At 37.1% G+C, this 20,260-nt stretch overlaps 1 protein-coding gene across 6 annotated transcripts in view; it reads left to right on the forward strand.

The window, feature by feature from the left end:
• The window catches only part of shdb (Src homology 2 domain containing transforming protein D, b), a 65,702-nt gene extending 51,131 nt beyond the window's left edge, over positions 1 to 14,571 (forward strand). For 5 of the 6 annotated variants that reach the window (XM_087303040.1, XM_087303042.1, XM_087303038.1 and 2 more), the window contains 2 exons: positions 3,982 to 4,101; positions 13,619 to 14,571. In XM_087303040.1, coding sequence (XP_087159166.1) covers positions 3,982 to 4,101; positions 13,619 to 13,805 — 307 coding nt within the window. In that variant the 3' untranslated portion in view covers positions 13,806 to 14,571. The remainder of the gene's footprint in view (positions 1 to 3,981; positions 4,102 to 13,618) is intronic. The other variant, NM_001045077.3, reaches the window with a different exon arrangement.
• The last annotated feature ends 5,689 nt before the right edge of the window (positions 14,572 to 20,260 follow it).

Raw genomic sequence — 20,260 nt, forward strand, 5'->3', positions numbered from 1 at the left:
TACACTGCAGACATGAGAACACAGATCCGATTCATATCGGATAAATTTCCACATGAACAAGGCCTGAATTTGATTTGAGTAAATCGGAATCCATGTGACTTGTTCCTGCTTACATGTTAGGGTTGGGCATCTAAGCTATAATGCCGATCCGATACGCATCTCGATACAAAGAATACGATCCGATATATTAGCGATACATTTGTGACATATTGCGATGCAACACGATACGATTCACACCCATATCACGATACGATGCGATATTTCAGCACTAACTAATTAGATCAAGTTTATGAGATGATGTGAAAGAGGATGCTGTGCCATTGAATGAGTTTGATTATTTATAAACCAAGCAAAACCAAGACTTTTTTTTACAAACTGACTCTTCTCTCAGAGCCAGACTTTCAGTTTACAGTAGAGGGCCATTTTAGAACCTATAGCACATATTATTTAAGTATTTTCAAGATAAACAGAATGTATAAGTGCAATATATATTAAAAAAAATGTATATATTTGCACTCTTTCAACATAAATAAATTTAGCATTGCACAACAAGAATTGTGATTTAACTTTTCAACTATGAAAACAAGTTTTACAAAGATATATTTTGCCACTGATTATTCAAAACTTAAGGTCGTGAACTAGCAGTGTTATGCTGCTTTGAAACATCACTGTCACTGTAAACAACAGGCTAATAAAAATATAACAAATCAGCAATCTTCTTGCTGTGAGGTGGTCAAACTAACCACTGTGCCACCGTGACACCCAATTATTTTTATCATTATTATTATTAATATTATTATTATTATAATTAAATAAAAATTAACAGGAGGAGGTGTTTAAAACCTTCGTTCTCCGTGACACTAGGCTGAATATCTTTGCAGATGAACAATGCAATAGCATTCGTTATTGGCGTAGAGCGAGCAGAACTGTTGCGCATGGAAAAAAAACTTGCAATGCTTTTCTCACCACTTTTGGAGCTGGTTGAAGCAGTGCGAAAGCCGGGGATGCAGAAACACTGGAAGATGCTTTCACAACAACACTGTGGCGCCGCTTCAAGTGAGATTTCAGATTAGTCGTACTGCCCGCGTATTTTACAGATGCGCGGCACATTTTGCAAATTGCATCTGTCCTGTCATGTCGTCCATCCTTAAATCCATAATGTTGCCATACTTTAGATTTAAAACTCAGTGGGGAATAAAATGTTTGTTTTGCTTCTCGCGCTTTCTGAGGGGGCTCCACTAGCTTCATCCGCACACCTGATACACTGAGTTGTAGTGTGTGCACATCCGCAAATCCGTTGCTAAGGCTTACTTTATGTAGGTCGATTAAATTATGCGCCAAAAACAGGTTGACAACACTTGTTAATAAATAAAAAATACATTCTATATTAAAAATATAAGCTGTATCTCGGAAAAATCGATGCATCTCGCAAAAACCGATGCATCTCGATATGCTTCCACAATTTCATTCATCCTCTGCTGCTCAACCGATGCACTCGCATCGTGCACGCGCATGACCGCGTATCGATATATATCGGTTAATCTTCCCATCCCTATTACATGTACATGAGCCATATCCGATCTGTGCCACATGGGAGAAAAAAATCTGAGTTATGTCACTTGAACAGTGCATTATAAATGCGGCCTTATACTCGGCAGTTTACATGTGTTTATTGCCTCTTTACAAACATACACAGCAAATTTCACAACACATTAAACTAACAAAGGATACATTTAAACAGAATATATGCCTCAATATATGCCTCTTTGGGGGATGCTGAATAAATTTGCAATCCATATAACGTGCATTTTGTATTCTGACACACTGTGAACACTGTGGTCTGCTTCACAAAACTGCCCCTTTTTAGTCTCTCTGCCCATCCTTTTTTAAAATAAGACTTATGCATATCCATAATAAGAGTCTCACAATATTATGCTTGATAAAATCTTAGACATACTTAAAGATAAGGGGAAAAAATCATCACTAGGAAATGTTTTAGCCAATCAAACACAGCCCTGGGGCATGTGTATCAATGATATTATGTCGATCATCAGAGTCAGTTTTTTGTTCGGATTGTTCTAGAATTTTACACTCACAGGATTGGTATGAGAATGAGAAAACAATAGAGTTTGAGGCTCACAGTATGTCTTTCCATGAACTGAACTCCTATTATTCAGCTATGCTTAGGTGTATCATTCTATTCATTCTATGGCACCTCTTAGACAATATAATATCTTGATGATCTCGCAATGTGACGTCTCGCATCTTGCCTAGGGTGTTATTATTTTATTTTATGAGTATGAGAATATGATTTATGGCATGGTGTGCATGGTTAGGCCATTAGAAAGCGCAGTCAAGTGCGTCCAAAATATTGCTGCAGATTTGTCAGCTGTTGAGAAAACAAAATTCCCCAAACACATCACCCTCAGACGACAGCTGAGGTCTCATGAGGAACACGACACACACACTGCTCACTCGCTAAATATTTACAGGTGCCATGTCAGACATGTTTGTGGTATTGATCCTTGCACAAGTCATTTTGCTTTTCAGTACTGCTTTTTGCCCTTGTGGCCTGTTGAAATTAAATAAGTTGTTTTGTTACTGTGCTTCTGTGTATTGACTGCTTTTGTTTTGATTTGCGGTATATTTTGCTTTTTTATTTTGATGTATATTACCATGTATTAAGCGGATTTATTTGATGAGTAAATAATACTAGAATAATTAAGCCATTTTTGTTTGTTTTTTTGTGTCGTTTTTGCGTAATAAATATTATTGATGCTTTTGTTTTTAAAATTTAATGTTTTATTCAATGTGCTACATGCCATTTCTTTCAATTATTTGCGAAGTTTACTTATATCTGACTGAAAATAAAAAACATAAATAAAAAATAAAAATTATTTAGTTCAAATTGAGTTAATCTAGAGGTTTCTAGAGTTTTGGCTAATTATTGAAGTTAAAATATAAATATTAAATATCAATTGTGCTTTTATTATTATGTTTTATGTTTTTTTTTTATCAGTTATACTAAATGAATCATAATCTAAATAACTTTGATTATATAGTAATTATAAGAAAGCATTTTATGTTGCTGTACAATTGATAATACTATTTGTTTATTATTTTTAATTGGTTAATTTAGTTACATTTTTGAAAGGTTAATAAAGCATGTATTTTAATGGTTTGAATTTACACTGAACTGACTGAACTGTACAGATAAAAATTTATTGAAATTTCACTATTTACATCTTTATTCAACCATTTGTAAACAGGAAACAAATGATATAATCATAATCTTTTGAAGCTTGCATTTGTACGGAAATCAGTGATATCATTTAGCTTTAATTTCCTGAACTGTTTGCATGTAAAATGAGCATTAAAATGCCTAAATACTGGATCTGCATTAATTTGACTCTCAGGGGACACCGCAAGGTCTTAAAATGTATTAAATTTAAAAAATAAAATTTTAAGCCTTAAAAAGTCTTAAATTTACAGAAATATTGTGTTGTAGGTTTTAAATGATTTCTAGCAGGTCTTAATTTTAAAAGTTGTCGAAGTAATGTTACCCAATCGGACCGAAACCCATTCAATCACCAACAATCTATCTAAATTTTATGTTTATATTTGTTTATATTTGCTGACATAATATTTATAAATAGACATGAAACTTAAGGTTTTATAACAGAAACGCATTAGGTTAAATTGGAGTAATACTCAATTAATATGTACCAAAAGCAAACAAATATAGTTTGATTATTCGTGTAGTTTTTTCTTCATAATAAATATACTTTTAACAATGTTGAACTGTTATTAAAAAAAAGAAACATTGTCGAAAAAAAGTGTATACAACTAGAGTTTTCTTGTTTTGACACATTAAAATATGTAGTTAAGAAATAACATTTGTTGATGAAGCCTGCAGAAACTCTGCACACTGGTCATGACATCATTTGTTGTTGTTGTGTGACATCACCTGTTTTGTTTCAGATGGTATCATGGCTCTCTGTCTCGTTCGGAAGCCGAGTCTCTGTTGACCCTCTGTAAGGAGTGCAGTTATTTGGTGCGAAACAGCGAGACCAGTCGCCTGGACTATTCACTCTCGCTGAGGTAAAGACTCGCTCCTTTCTTTTCATTTCTCTGCTCTCTCCATTACCGGTAAATGAAGTGAGCAAATCTTCTCCCTATTACCCCATTCCAGCTAATCGTCTTGTGTTTTGCTTCATTTGTGTCTAGTTGTCTGGATCTTAGTTGTTTTTGTTCTTCATTGTTACTAACTTTTTTCCCCACCCTTTAGGTATTTTAAAGTAATTGTATTTTGTAGTTTATGAATGCATGGCTGCATATGAATAAAGAATAATACAGGAGCACTAAGTAAACATTTCAAAGAAATTGCAGAATAGTTAAATGTAATTTATTAGTATTAGCAAAAATATATAAAGTACTATTTATTTGTAAATGCTATTCTAATAATACTGTTTATTTTATCAATAAGTATTTATTCATAAAATTATACATCACTAAAATGACTAATTTTGCAGCCTACATGTCAAATTTAATGCATGAATGACTAATAAACAAAACTCTTCATCAATAGCATTAGAAATGTTTTTTAAATTAACAATTTTAGCAAACATTAACGAACATAGCCTTATTCAAACAGGCTGTCTTAGATTCTTAGAGTCTCATTTCTATGTTATATGTCCCAAATTACAGAGTTTCTGGAACAAAATATTTCAAGTTTTTTCAGCTACACTAGACTTTCCGATTGAACCAGATCCTATATTAATTATATTTGGAGTTTCTGAAGAATTCTTGAGACTTACACAGGTACAACAACAGTTTGTTTCATATGGGTTGATCTCTGCCAAAAAACTCATCCTTTTGTTTTGGAAGAAAAAAAGAAGTTCCAACTCTAGAATTATGGCTGACAGAGTTAACAGGTACACTACATCTGGAAAAAATCAAATATACCTTAATAGACAAGGTTCTGCTTTTGGCAAAATTTGGTCACCTTTTATTTCCTTTTTACAAACTTGTAATTAATATGTTTACTATGCCTTTAGTACCTACGTTTATTGTTGGATAACACTGGTGGGTGGTTGGTCGGGGGAATGTGTTTTTATTTATTTATTTATTTTTATTTTTATTTTTTTATTAGTACTAAGTAATTATTATTTTCATGACTGTTTTTTGTTGTTGTTGTTGTTTTCAATTATTATTTTATTTTATTTACTTTTCAAATCTTTAATTGTTTGAATGCAAGTTTTATGTTTATGTCTACAAAAAGTGTATTTTCAAGTAAATGTCAGTGAAATTTTCTTATAAAAAAATATTGAAACCAAAAACAGGCTTTGGATAAAGGTAAATTGCAATTTTGTCAAATGATACATAGGCGATGATAAGTGGCCTATAGGGAGAAAAAAGTGCAGCGTTGTGCCGCGTCTGACAACTCAAGTTATTGCAAGTTCAATAAGCACTTTCTATATGTCAATATAATATTATTTAATATAAAACTATGCAGATGACGTGGAATAAATTTAAACAATGTTGGAAATCTGCTGCTCTTAAAAAAATGTAAAGCTTCTCAATTTTGTGCCATTTGCTTGATTTTGCGTTACAGATGCAGTATGTCAGTTTGACAACCAGTGGGTATTGCATTCCTGGATCAGAACAAACGCTAGTTTTCCATACTGAGCACCAATGAATCTGACGACTGATTTAAACTGTGTTTTATATAAAGCAACAGCATCAGATTGAAGGACTATTTTCTGAGTTTTTGTTCTAACACCTGAAATTGATATATTAGAAACGGCTTTTATTTCTTGCACCTTCTATTTTCTTGCAACAGAAAACTGACAATGCTAATAGTGCGAGTTTGAATGGCATTTTATATGACATTTAATTTTATATACTGAAAGCATCAGCAGATAAGTTCACCTCAGATCTTGAAAATAAAATAAACCATTTTAAATTGAACTTTAAAACTGAGCCTCAAAACCAACACATAGTGATTGAGCATGTACATTTAATAATGTTAGTTGAAGTGCAGTAAGTGCATATTCTGTGCTTCTGATTGGCTGTATTTAAATTTCTGTTGTATTTCGTCTGGTGCAAACAGCCAAATTGCTAATTACTGCAAATCACCTCACGTAGCTTGTTGTTATGACACAGGGTTTTAATGTAACCTGTTTACCCAATGTTTACGTTCGTTAAATTTATAACCTCATGTGGACGTCTAAATCTGCGTCTTATTACAGATATCCGCTACTGTCCACCGGATGTCGAATTTCGATCGTGGATAAGTGCTTTGAGAGCCGTTCTGAATGAATGAATGAAATACGCAGTTTTCCACGAAGGCAACCTGGGGTGCTGAAATATAATTGGCTAAACTGGCAGTGGGCGAATTAAAAAACTAAAACAAAGACAGCCAATGCAGCACGTTACAGACTTTTTAAAAGCAGAATATCTGACTTTAGCATTGTTTTTCAGATAAACACGAATGATCACTTAGCATGTTTCTTAAATATATGCAAACATATTATGGTATTTTTATGCTTTAGAGGAGTCAAAAACAGCACCTTTAAATTCAGCGATTGCAGAATCGCTAAATTCTGGAGGGATACAACAGTTTTACATGGAAATGATCGTAGAAATTCATCTTTTTAGTCAATGAAAATCAAGGTATTTGACATTTTGGTTATAGTGATGTTTTATTTCTTTTGTAAAAAATAATTTCCAACAATCTTCCTGTGTTCGCTTGAGTTTCCTCCAGGAGCTCTGGTTTCCCCCACAAGTTCAGACATACACAATAGGTGATTTGGGTAAGCTAAATTGTCTGTAGTCTATGTGTGTAATTGAGTGTATGTTTCCCAGTGATGGGTTGCAGCTGGAAGGGCATGCGCTGCGTAAAACATGTGCTGGATAAATTGGCGATTCATTCCGCTGTGGCGACCCCAGATTAACAAAGGGACTAAGCCGAAAAGAAAAGAAATGAATGAATAAATTTCCATAAATGTGGAGTCGTTGTCTGCTCCCCGTTTTTCTTAAATTACCTATTCATACACCATTTGATCTCAAATATCAAATTATTAGATTTTTCTATTGTTTTACGCTTTCATCGTTCTGATTATTGTCTCAATTTTTTATTTAATTTTCTCCCCAGCCTCTTCAGACAAAAACGGCCCTGCCTCATTTGCACACTGATGTGCTTTTCGATAGGCTATCAGCTAGAGCGATAGTGCTTATCTGGTCAAATCTCGCAGCTCTAATTACTGTCTTGATCCAGAGCCCCCTGCTCCCCTCCTCTTTCTTCTTTCTCTTTTATTCTCCCCGAGCTGTAATCAGCCAGGTGAACAGCTCTTCAGTTCACAAAGCTCCTCCTGCTGCCTTTAATGAATATGAATGACCTGCAGAAATCCGCAGAAGTAGCGGGAGGCCTTTCACACACCTGAACACACTCCGTAATCACGTACGCCTCATATTGCAAGAGCACACTTCATAAGTTTTGGGCAAAAACACTCCAGAATGTGTTCAACAACATGAATCATGTTGCTAGGGTGTTCTTGGTGGTTGCTAGGGAGTTTTAGGTGGCCTTTTACACAGTTGAATGCACTCAGTAATCGCACACGCCATATACTGCAAGCATACACTTTTAAGTAGTAGTAAAAAACACTCCAGAACATGTTCAACTACATGAATAGTGTTGCTAGGATGTTCAGGATAGTTCTGGATAGTTGCTAGGGAGTTCTACACACAAATCTCACATTTCAGACACTGAGTACACCCACTTGTCTTGTATTGCAAACACACATTTCATAAGTCATGGGCAAAAGCACTCCAGTTGCTAGGGGATATTGGGTAAGTTCATGGTGTTCTGGATGGTTTGATGGGAACTTGCGGTTGGTAATAGGGATTTCTAAGTATCATTGTACAGACCTGAGCACACTCAGTGTTTTGTACGCTTAGTACTGGAATTTCATAAGTTATGAGTAAAGCAGGGAAAATGAAAGTGATGGGAAAGTCATGACCTGCGGCCAAGTATGGTGGTCCATACGTGAAATTTGTGCTTTGCATTTAACCCATCACATAGAAGTGAACACACACACACACACACCATGAACACACACCTGGAGAAGTTGGCAGCCATTGCTGCGGTGCCTACGGAATCTGAAAGCAGTTTTTGTGCCTTGCTCAAGTGACCTACGTTAGCTGTGGTTTTGAGAGTGGTGAGAGTGTTGATTATTTACTCACAGCACCTACTACTTGAACCTGCAACCCTCCGCTCGAGTCAAACTCTCTGCACAGTACTGTATGCTCAACATGATGAAACGTATTGCTAGGGTGTTCTGGGTAATTGTTTTGTTTTGTGGATGAATTAGGGAATTTATGGAGTATAGGGAGTTCCAGATATCCTTAGTGGTTGTTTTTAGTTATGGGTGGTGGATAGAGAGTTCTAGGTGTTGTGCATGGTCATTAGTTATGGCGGGTTGTGTTTATGGAGTTCCAGGTTTTCTGAGTGGTTGTTATTAGTAACGGGTAATGGTTTGTAAGTTCTGGGTGTTCTTAAAGGTTATCCACTTGTTAAGCGTGACATCACGCGAATCGGCTTCCAGGCCCAATCGCTCTATCAAACTATATGGGGAGAGTCTTCAAATGGTAATATTAAACGTTTATAAAGCGATGCAATACTTTCGAAAATTGTGATCACAATATATATAACCATGCCTAATATCCGATGGACAGAATGGGATCTTTTTTTTATTTTTATAAATTGATAAAATATTGATGTCTGTGATGCAGAAAGTGCAGAATGATGTGTTCTCTATGATTTTATATAAAATTGACTTTAATGTGTGATATGATATATTCTTAGTGATATGGTCATGAACGAATATTTTCTCAATTCAAATGAGTAGCGGCGCGGACCCGGAAACAGTAGCTGCGTCCCAAAACGCATACTTATGCACTATTCTATGCCATTTTGTTGTATAAATAGTGCAAGTAGTGTAGTGCGTTCACACTGAAAACTGAAGAATAATAAGTGCACTTTAATTACCCGGATGATGCACTCATTCAGCCGGTAAAATGAAGTGTGTAATGATGGACACTTCACGCACTCAACGACCGCAGGTTTGTTCACATAGCGAAAGGGGCGGAGCTATCAGGCGCACATGTTGAGTAACTTAATTTATTTTGGATGGTGAAAGCAAAATTCTCCTACGAGAGGGATTACAGCGCCTGCCGATGGTAAATGCGGTTATACTCGTGGCTGGATTATTTGATAGTTTGGTCATTTATTTTACTGATTTGGAGACCGTCAAACGTCATCAGGGAAAGGGTTTGAATTTCCGCTTAGTAAAAAAACTTTAATGTTCCATTTGGGACGACACTACATACATGTACTATGCTGTTGAGTGTGTAAATACATCGTGCATGAGTGTATAGTGTGCCATTTTAGATGCAGCTAGTATTCCGATACATCACTGATCACCATGACTTAACAAGCGGATTAGGTACAGGTGGTGGTTTGAGAGGTTGTTCTGATTGGTTGTTATTAGTTACAGATGGTGAGTAAGAGAGTTCCAGGTGTTCTGATTGGTTGTGATTACATTTAAGTTGTGGTCAAGGAGGTATATAATATAAGTGAATATAAGTGGAATTTTAGGGTGTTTTGATTAGTGAATTGAGAGTTTGGGTGTTTTTTTTTTCTTTTTTTCTTTTTTTTATAAGTCGTTAACAAGTTCTGGGTAATTGCTAAAGACTTCCAATAAATTGCCTGGGAGTTATCGGTGTTTGTTAGGGAGTTCTGTTTAGTTGCTGGTGAATTCCATGTGTTCTTTCGCACACCTGATGACACTCAGTAATAATCATTCACGCCTTATTTTGCAAGAGCAAACTTTATAAGTCACATGCAGAAACACTCCTGAACATGTTCAGCAACAAATCAGATTTGAACAAGCCCCATTCAGACTGCATTTGTTTGACAGCTGTGGGAATGAATGAACGGGGCTGTCTGATGTCATAATGGGGGATGCCAACCGCCTCAGAGGTCTGATCTAAATCAAAGTGACTCCGGCTCAACGCCGAGAGCTTAGAACGAGCCTCCATTAAGATTCACAGGCTTTATTTTGAGCCCAGAACCTTCTATAAGTGACATTGTTTGTCACATACCTGGTAGATAATACCTTTCTGGAGATGACACACTCTGTGAACACGTTAAGTCTTGAATTTTAATGCGCTGCTTCAGAGGTTGCTTGATTTTGAAAAGGGCGTCCTTGTTTCATTAATACTTAAGGTGAACTGTACTGTACGATAAAATGACAGCTTAAAACTAAGCAATTACTTCCTGTTCCCATACATAGAAATCCAGCAGTTTGGACTGAGCTGTCTTAAAGGGGAAGTTGAGAAAAATGTTTACAGAAGGCCACATTTAACTTATGATATTCTTTTAACCATTAGATGTCCTCCTTATCATGGTTAATCATGACTCGAATACAGGACTCCACCTAGGGATCATGTTAAATTAAAGCTTTCAAGTTGCATAATTGGAAAATATCAGTGTTTAGTTTGCAAGTACTATGGTTTGGTGATGCTGTAGTGCCTAATGGTGCTACAGGTATATACATTGTGTATGATAAATCACTTTTTGATTTTTTGACATATTTTGGTTTTTACAGGCTTATGTAATTTTTGCTTTTGATAAAATATCTGTTTTAAATCAGGGAAACGCATAAAACATTCTGATAGGTGGGTCTCCAAGACTATATTGAAGAAACGTTGTTCTCTGGGTTTGCAAGGGTTTTCTGTGTGGTTGTTAGGTGAGAAAACTGACTGTAAAGTCAGACGGATGAACAGAGAATTAGAAAGTTTCTGGAACTGCACCATATCATTAAAGGTGCAGTAGGTGATTGTCTTCAGAAACATTTTTTGTTGTGCTATTTGAAAGTCTCTTCACAGTCCAATAGTAATGATTACAGTAAATGATTTAAATGTGTTTACATGTATTTTTATATTCTGGGTAAAGCATAAAACTAAAAAAATGTTCATCCAAATAAATATTGTTGGAGCGACATCTCCCATAATTCCAATAAGCAGCTCAGACTGTCTGTCAGCAAATGTAGATTCGGACTTCTGCGCATCTGTTCACGCAGATACGCCATACCGCGTGCCCGTCTGCATAATCGCCGTGCGGTCACGAGACAGACAAGGAGAAATCAAATGTTGAATTGAAACTTTTAAAAGTCTGAATCAATATTGGAGTTACTTTAGCACGCTGGAGGAAGGACGACACCATGGCTGAAGTATTACTGTTAGACAGGTAATGTTCTGTTTTAAACCTAAGCTTAGCCTGACTAAAATATGTTAGATTGTGTTGTGTTATGAATGACTTATATGCACAGACGTGTTGTTCAGCCACTGAAATCTCCCAGTGAAAGATTGATGTGATTATTTTCAGTTTCATAAGGTTCTTTTACAGCATCAATAATGTAGATTTATATTTAGTTTCGCAACAAAACATCAGTAAATAGCACTATTCTGCCTAACCTGCTTTATTGAGCTGAAGTTGCTTTTATATTCTTATTGGGTCATTTTTGATTATTTTTAAATATTTTTATAAATTATTTTAATGATTATAAGAATTTTTATAACTGTTCAAGATTTTTTTTTTATCAAACTTTTATGGATCACTTGCTTTTGTTTATATCTTGGACAGTTTTACCTATTAAAGTTTATTATTACAATATTAATAACAGAACATGAGTTGCTATACAAATATTTTTTCATTATGGCAAGAATAAAATATATATATACTTACTAACTAAAATATATATATATATATATATATATATATATATATATATATATATTTTTTTTTAGCTCACTCCACAATTCATACATTACTGTGTGGCTAGTTTCTGCCCTATGCTTATGCTAAAAAGGCAATAATGGTCCAACATTCCTAACCATTATCACCAATAAAGCCTAGAAAAACAGGCCATCAGTATATTGTAAACCGATAGGTTCAAATATTCTTTTCCAGTAATCAAATAAATAATTTGTTTCTTAATTATAGTTTTTTAACTATTAAATTGTTTATATACACATCATTGTCAAACCTATGACTGGTGGAAAAACGTGTTCTGTAATTGTGTACATGGGTCTCTGTTTTTGCCATTTCCTCTTTTGGCTTTAACAAACTTATCCCTCAGGTTTTTCCAAAATTTTAACAAAAACTTTCCTCCTTTTCCACAGCTGTTGCAATTTTTTAGCCAAGAATTATTGATCATCTGGTTGTTTCTATGGTCACGGATCATAAAGACGTCAATACAGTCGTACCTATTTTAGACCAAATTTCTTCAAAGTGGTTCATTATTCAACTCAAATCAAATGCAGCACCACGCTAACTATTCGCTCGAATAAAAAAAAAAAATCATGCGCTCCGCTAGCTGAACTCATGTTGCACGCACCCACAGAGATGACGTGACATTCGCCGCACACACTCAAGCAAACTTCCGGATGCGTCGAGTATAAACCAGGCTTAAGGGGAAGGGCCAGGCTTTTTCAGGACCACACTCGAAACCAAAGGGTTTGTAAATTTCACAAAATACACCATCTACAATTTTGTTTTCATGTGTTTAGATAAATATGGCCGTGGTGTAAATACACAGTACAGTTATGATCTTATTGCCATATTAGATGGTTATGATAACGTGATATTGTTGCCTTTAGTCATTTCCTGAGAATAAATACTAAAAAAATAACGCAACTGGAATAACTACAACAGTCAGGATCATCGATCTCATATGAAGCAAGAAATTGCAATGACATGCAATGAGGATGTGTGCAGGTGTTGTAGTGTTGTCCCATTTCTTAGGGGTACATTTTGAAGCCCTTCCCTTTCACACTCTGTTTCAAGGGTCAAGGGGAAGAGGTACAAAAATAGAATTGGGATTGGGCCTTAGTCTCTAAAAGCAAGACCTTCAGACTGATGGCAGAAGGTCTAGACCTTTTTTCATTATTTATTAGTCAAGGACTGCCCAAGAAGCCACTTGACTGACATGTTATGCAGCCAATCATAATTTGTCTTGTTCAGGGTCAACCTACAATAGCAGACTGGTGTGCAAAAAATGAAGGATTCATTCATCAGTCGTCAAGAGTATTTACCTTGAACTTAACAGGCCTTTGAAGATCCAGCTTTTAGTTGACCTTGAAAAGTACACATCGTCATTTGTAATCACAACTGTTTTCTCCTTCCATCAGGAGGTTTGGCTTTGATTCCAGACAGGCTGTTAAAGAATGACAAACATCTTTCAGAAATCCTGTAGAATTTAACATGTTTTTCATTTTGTGTGCCTTATGCCTTAGTCAATCAGCCAACAGTCCTTGGCCATGATGTCTGGGTTTGAGACTAGGGTATACTAAGTGGTTGCTATGGAGTTCTATGTGGTTGCTAGGGTGCTGCATATCCTATCCAAAAGAGCCTATCCCTTATTCTCTGCGATATCTACAAATATAGCTTGGTTCTCTCCTTCATTGTCTTTTTTGTTGGCAGTTGCATACTCAGGCTTATTTTGTTGCTCTTTATGCCTGAAGATTAATGGCTGTTTTGTATGTTCTTTTTCAGGAGCTGCCAGGGTTTCATGCACATGAAGTTCAGCCAGTGCAAAGACGGCCGCTATATCCTTGGCCAGAACAGCCCTCCATTTGAGACCATTCCTGAAGTGATCCACTATTACACCACACACAAACTCCCTATCAAAGGAGCCGAACACTTGTCCCTGCTCTTCCCCGTGTTGGTTCAAACTCTCTGATTGGTGAAGAGCACTGCAGTCCTCATTGCCATTGATGAAAGTCATTCTTGGATAAACATTCAACAAATTCAGCATCTACTTTTGGGTCCTACTTGTTTTTGATTGTAAAATGGCATCTGGCTGAGAATGTGAACCTTTTAGAAAGGACATGTCAGATCAAATTACAGTTTGATCTGTTCACATGGCTTTTCACATTCTTGTTAATAACACTTTTTCCATTTCACCAAATGACCTTTCTGTGAACCGGACCAGACTGGTGGCAGCCAGACCTGTTGCTTGTTTTCAGTCATCTGCCTGTGTTGTTCTCCATTGGGATGGTAGATTAGCTGTCGCTAATGTTTGTTGATCGATTAGCAGCCCCTTAGGATGAGCAGACGGGTCTCCTCTCTTTTATAGCTGCTGTAAAACACATTTTCACTCAAAGGTTTATGACTATTATCCTCTCTTTTAAATTTGTAAAGCCTTTTGGTTCTACGGAGACCCTTGAGACCACACATGAATGTTGTTTGGGTTACTCAAGACAGTATTCCTCAGAAAATCATGTTAATACTTATGTTTTTGTTTGACCTTACCTTTTAATGTTGAGGACAGTAGCTGAAACCAACTCATCAATGACCGATGTGAGTGTTGACTTATGATCATATGCAGAGTTGTTCTTCTTAATGGTACGTTAGGTCACAGATGAAGTAAAATGCGGAAAATGTGTTTCTTTAGCTGCTGTTTTAAACTGATTTACATGTTGTATAATAAACTATCTAATGAGAAAGAATATTTATATTCTTACGCAAATCAAATCTGGTTGCTACGGTGTTGTTGGTGGTAGACGAGCGAGTTCTAGGTTTTTGGGTTTGCCCAAATGGTTTTAGATAGTTTTGGGATTTTTTCCTTGGTACCTAGTCAATACATAGTCTCCGTAATGGACTGCTCTCTAAGGGTGCTTTTACACTTGGTCCGAATGCCTCATCATCAAGCTGCTGTTTTGTGCACAGCTGTTTGTAGGTGACAACCTCGAAAGCAAAGCACCAAAATAGAGACGTATGCATATCACGGTCGTTCTGCTTTTACTGAATATTTTGGTTTTGTTTAAAACTCAAAAAAAAAAGAGAGGCTCTTTTGTCTATCTGCTGCAAATGTTCAGAAAATCATGCGATGCCTGCAGAAGTTGTTTTTAGTGGAGACGAGCAGACATTATCACTGTTTTCAATGGGTCAGTTCCACTTGTCACCAAGGTAGGTGGTACAGACATACAGACACGAATGAACGTTATAAAAACTAAAAGCTATTGTACAGTTGGCGGTTCACTTCTGTAATTTGGTACGATTGCATTCATATCAGAAGTGAATCGTACTAGAGTACGCACAAACTGTACCCCAGACCACCTCTTTCGGCTAGACTCGGGTACGATTCACGGGTGCGCACCGGGATTCAAAACACAGCGTTCACACTAGCTAAACATACCATACTCTGACGAAGGGCTACACGATTAATCAGAAAAAAGACTGCCATCTCGATTTGACCTTACACACAATCTTAATTCTGCTTTTCTACAATTGAGCCAATTATATTTTCACATAAAGGTGGTCGCTCATGTCTTCACAGCAAAATGGATGCCTCTAAATGGCTTCAAAAGTGTCACATACTGTATTTAATAGGTATAATTCACCCAAAATGAAATGATGTATTCGTGGCCACACATTAGCTGACGCACTGTTTGTTTACTACCGAAAGGACGCACGCGCGCGTGCCTGACAATGATGCCTACTTTATTAAACTGATCCTGCATAGGCTGTGAAAAACATCTAATAAAGTTGTAAATAATGTTCAGTTTGTTGCACAGAGCGATCGTTTGAGAGCTGCGTGGGAAGTATGATTTGCATGTGTTTTTTCTCACAGTGACGGCAGCCACGAGCCGCACACGGAAGTGAAGTGAAACTGGCTCACACGGCATTTAAATGATCATTTCGTATTTTGAGTTTACGACGAGCATTTAATATGTTTTTATAACAAATGTTTACCAGGTCAGTATAACTACTCTAGCTTATATAACATTGAACATAATGCAGGCCTAATATTGTTGTTTTTTTACCATATGTTTGAGAAATAACAATAATAATAGCCTACTCATATTAACCTTTATTTTACATCTACCGAACCAGAAGAAAATCATGATCTTGATTTTAAGCCGAAAAAATTGTGATTTTCATTTTAGCCAGAATCTTGCAGCCCTATTCTGACGTCAAATGAACCTGTGTGTGGCCCAATAGTGCTAATGTGAAAGCACCCTAAATATATCTCAAGACACTTTTTCAGTGTTTTTTTTTTTCCAGGCAATCTTCTTTTTATCTTTCAGACAATCAAAAATCAGACCACTTAAAAACGATTAGCAGCGGAGAGTAAATCCCGCAAATCCTTGGACTGTAGTTAGCCATATTGATACTGTATCAAGCACCAGTAATCAGTTTAATTGCTGTAGCTTTCCATGCATATTACGTTAATAGCTTCACGTTGTCTATTATCAAGAGACAGAGAAGATGGTGTTGAGATTGACAGAAAGATATGCTAATGGTTACTACATGTTTTATCCTGGGAACACATGCCATGCACCAAAAGATAGCAAAGATTGAATGTTAAGCAAGAGTGTGAACATTATGCTTTTCCCATTGCAACCCAATAGAAGACCGTCTTCCTAAATCAAGAGATGGCGTTTGTGTGTTCGTGTGTGTGCGCTTCCTCATTATCTCTGTTCTGCCGAAGCGAAGCATTCGGGGATTGCTTTCATTACACTGCCAAATGAAATGGCGAAGAATGATTACTGGTGTGACGGGCAGAGAAGGTGGTTCAGATCAGTCCTCGTCCCTCCAACTTCAGTAAGGAAGACTGTGAGATGAAATCAGCCAGAAATTAGGGGTTATTTCCAAGCACATTTCTTTAAAGCAGAAACATTTACGTGCTTTGAGATGTCTATCACAATATAAGATATCCCTCACTAGTGTGCGTATTTGGCAGCAGATGATCATCCATCAGATGCGCTCACTGAAAAGACACCTGTGGTCCGAGTGGAGCCAGGAATTTCACACTCAAACTGCACCAATCAGGACCAAGCCCAAAACTTGGTATCCTAAAGCGGATGGCATCCAAAAGCTTCTGCATAGGCTACTGGTACAGATTGTTCCCAGCTGCTCTGACACACATCCAGGCATGTCCACATGTGTGTCTCGAGCGCCCCGTATCACATTGTCTGAGACAGACACATTAATCTCCCTCAGACATTCCACAAACAGGCGCACACTCACTCTCGGAGGGAAAGCCGTTTCGACAGGTGTGTCTGCTAGACTGTAACCAGAGATCGGTCAAATTTTAAACAGCTGAAAGGGGGGGGCTCATCTACCGTGTCAATACCTCAAAAGCCCTATGACGTCTCCTTCACAATACACGCTGTGCTAATTCTTCTAGTAATTAGGCTCTTACTAGTCATGGAATAATTAGGCCTTACAAAGAGAGGCATTTCTCAGCCGCAAGCTCAGACAAAAGCAGAGCACTGAAAAGGGGGCCCAGATGTGCACCAAAGGGTGGAAAAAAAAATCAACAGTGTTCATGTAGACTATCCTTATCACATTACTGGTGCTTGAATAAGGTGTCATGTGGATTTCATTACTGTGAGGACTGGCAACTTGGACCATCTGTGAATTTACTGACATCTGACCTTTGAACCCTCACCCACCCTTATGGGCAGCTGGCCGTAATAAAGACTTCATCCCGGAGAGCTTATCTCCTAAAGCCCAGTCAGATGCAGTTTGCATATGGCTGCAGCTGAAGGCTATTGTAATTGACTGAAAAAGACAGGGATCTGGGGAAGGACTCAATGTATCCTCAGTTCTAGCTCAGAGGATAAAGTTAGGTGATCCACAAAAGCCCAAGTTTCAGGATAGTTATTAGAGTGTTCATACGATGTGATTAAAGTAACGGCTCCTGGTTTAACTTTTCTGGTCCTGAACCATGATTTTTGTCAAATATATCTTAGGCAAGATGCAGTACGTCTCTTCCAGATTTGCCCCTAAAATCAAGGAGGCAAGGGTTCTTGCAAACTTCAGAGGTTACTTAAGTAAAGCCCTGCTCACACTGTGTGATTTCAGTCACGATTTGGTTGTCTGAAACAAATTGGGGAAATCCTAAAGTATTTCTGTGATCCTACACCAAAATCGGGGGATTTTGATCATTGGTTTGACATGTTCAACAAAAGCTGATTATTGGCCATTGCGATAAAATTTTCCCTTTGAATTTAGACACTTTCCTGCAGTGTGACTTGAGCCAATTGCAGCACCATCAGCTCAAGAACTTTAAATCACCACAAGGAAAACTGGTTTTATCATCAAGGCCTGCTTTGAGCTAAATTTTCACCACAGATTGCTTATGTTTGCTGTGAGGTATCATTTTTAGAATACAGGATACGTGTAACGTCAACCTTTGGATGAGTTTTCTTGCAAGTCTGTGTTTGGCAGGCATTATTGCCATTGTCTAAAATTATGAAAACTGGGATCTTACAGTGTGATGTGGATCATGTTTGTGCAGTTTGGCAAACTACAATTGTATCACATCGAGCTGGGCCTTAGCTGTATGCCAAATGACCCATTTCCACTGAGTATGGTACAGTTTTATGGCTGTTTCCACTATCAAAAGGTATCTAAAAGCGAACCGAACCACTTTTTGGGTACCCTTTGCAAAGGGTACCTAGCACAACAAATGGGTACCAAAAGGCGGAGCTAGATGCACAACTGAACGCTATTGGTTTACAGAGATGCGTCACTCACTCGTGCAACAAGCCAAGAGAATGAAAACAAAGGAACCAGCAAATAATAACGAGCCATGTTTGACCCAAGCTTAAACAAACCTTGTGATCGTCTTGATAAACAGCCACAAAGCCAAGAAGAGCAGAATACCCTGTACCCCGTTGTTTTTTTACAAGGCTGTCTAAAGGCTGTCTGCGTGCGTTCGCTGCGCATCTATATTTGAAATAACGAACTTCTTAAGTTGACAATAATAACGTGCGTGTAATTAATGAAGTTCTTTTAACATCCGATCCTCTCCGAAACAGACAAACGTGAGACAAATGACAAATAAAAGGAGCAAATGATTGGATCAGCAACCTAAAACATGAACAAACTGCCATGTTTAACTATTAATTTCTAACAAGAGGTTACATGTGCTGGTGATGATTAAAGATGCAGATGAGAGGTTTGCACTGACGGTAGGGTGTTTGTTGCATGTTGTTTTTGAACTCAAATAAGGCCTAAATGTATGCTGCTTGTAGTTTTTTCTGTGATTGGAAACATCTGAGACTGTAAGGGTCTGAATGTGTTCATATATGTTGCATTTATTTATTTATTTTATATAATCGCAGACGTTACAGTAGGCTATTTTGCATCATCTATCTGCAGTTATAATCAAATCATGTTTATTGTAAGATTAGTAATGAATATTTATACACAAGTATTTATGTGTATAAAGCATCTGTTTTGTGAAGTGCTTCTCATGTGATGTGAACAACCCGTACAGTTTTGCTTTGACATTACCTCGAGTGAGAATGATGTCGACTGAAACTTTCTGTCGTACACAACGCCCACCAAAAGACTACAGTTGGTACCCTTTTAGCAGTGAAAACACAAGCCTGATAAAGGTGACCTGTAGCGACCCATACTGTACCACTCAGTGGAAACGGGCCATTGGGATCTCACTCGTGGCAAATTGCCTAAATACACTGTTGAATAGTTTGTAAATTGTTGTTGCTTCAACTCAGCTTTTCTGGAGAACTGTGGTCCTGCGGAGTTTAGTGACAACATGCTTACCTGGAAGTTTCCTTTGATGCTGAAACCCTTGATTAGCTGATTTTGATTGATGTAATTGGGTTTGAAGCTAAACTCTGCATAAGCAATCTGTAAGCAATGTGTGAGGGTCAATGAGATAAAGTCATCTGTGCGTTCTGAAAATATGCGTGCACCTCAAGGGTCAGTTCTTGGCCCAATGTTGTTAACAATGTACTTAAAGGATCTTCCAGATTGCTGCCCAGGGGGTAACTGCCAGTTATATAGGCCTGTAAGGGATACATTTGAGGTGCTGATTAAAAATAAAGGTATTAAAGAAGTGAACGAATTTGTGTATTTTGCCATAACTCTATACCTTAATTTAAATTTGATAGTCATGTTAAATATATGAGAAGCTTAAGTCTAAACTGTTTTCGTTTAATTAGAAGATTTTTTAACATATCAAATTGCAAAATTATACATGCACACAATGATATTCTCTCACTTGACATATTGCATTACATCATGGTCACAAGCTTCTTTAACTACATTAAAGCCTATTGACTCCATATAAACAAGCAGTTAAAATTATGGGCTTAAAGCCTATGCAATGACATCATTGTGATGTTTTATGTAAACCCAACCTTTTTAGTTTTG

Source organism: Danio rerio, chromosome 22 (genome assembly GCF_052040795.2).
Source record: "Danio rerio strain M-AB ecotype USA chromosome 22, GRCz13ab, whole genome shotgun sequence".
NCBI lineage: Eukaryota > Metazoa > Chordata > Actinopteri > Cypriniformes > Danionidae > Danio > Danio rerio.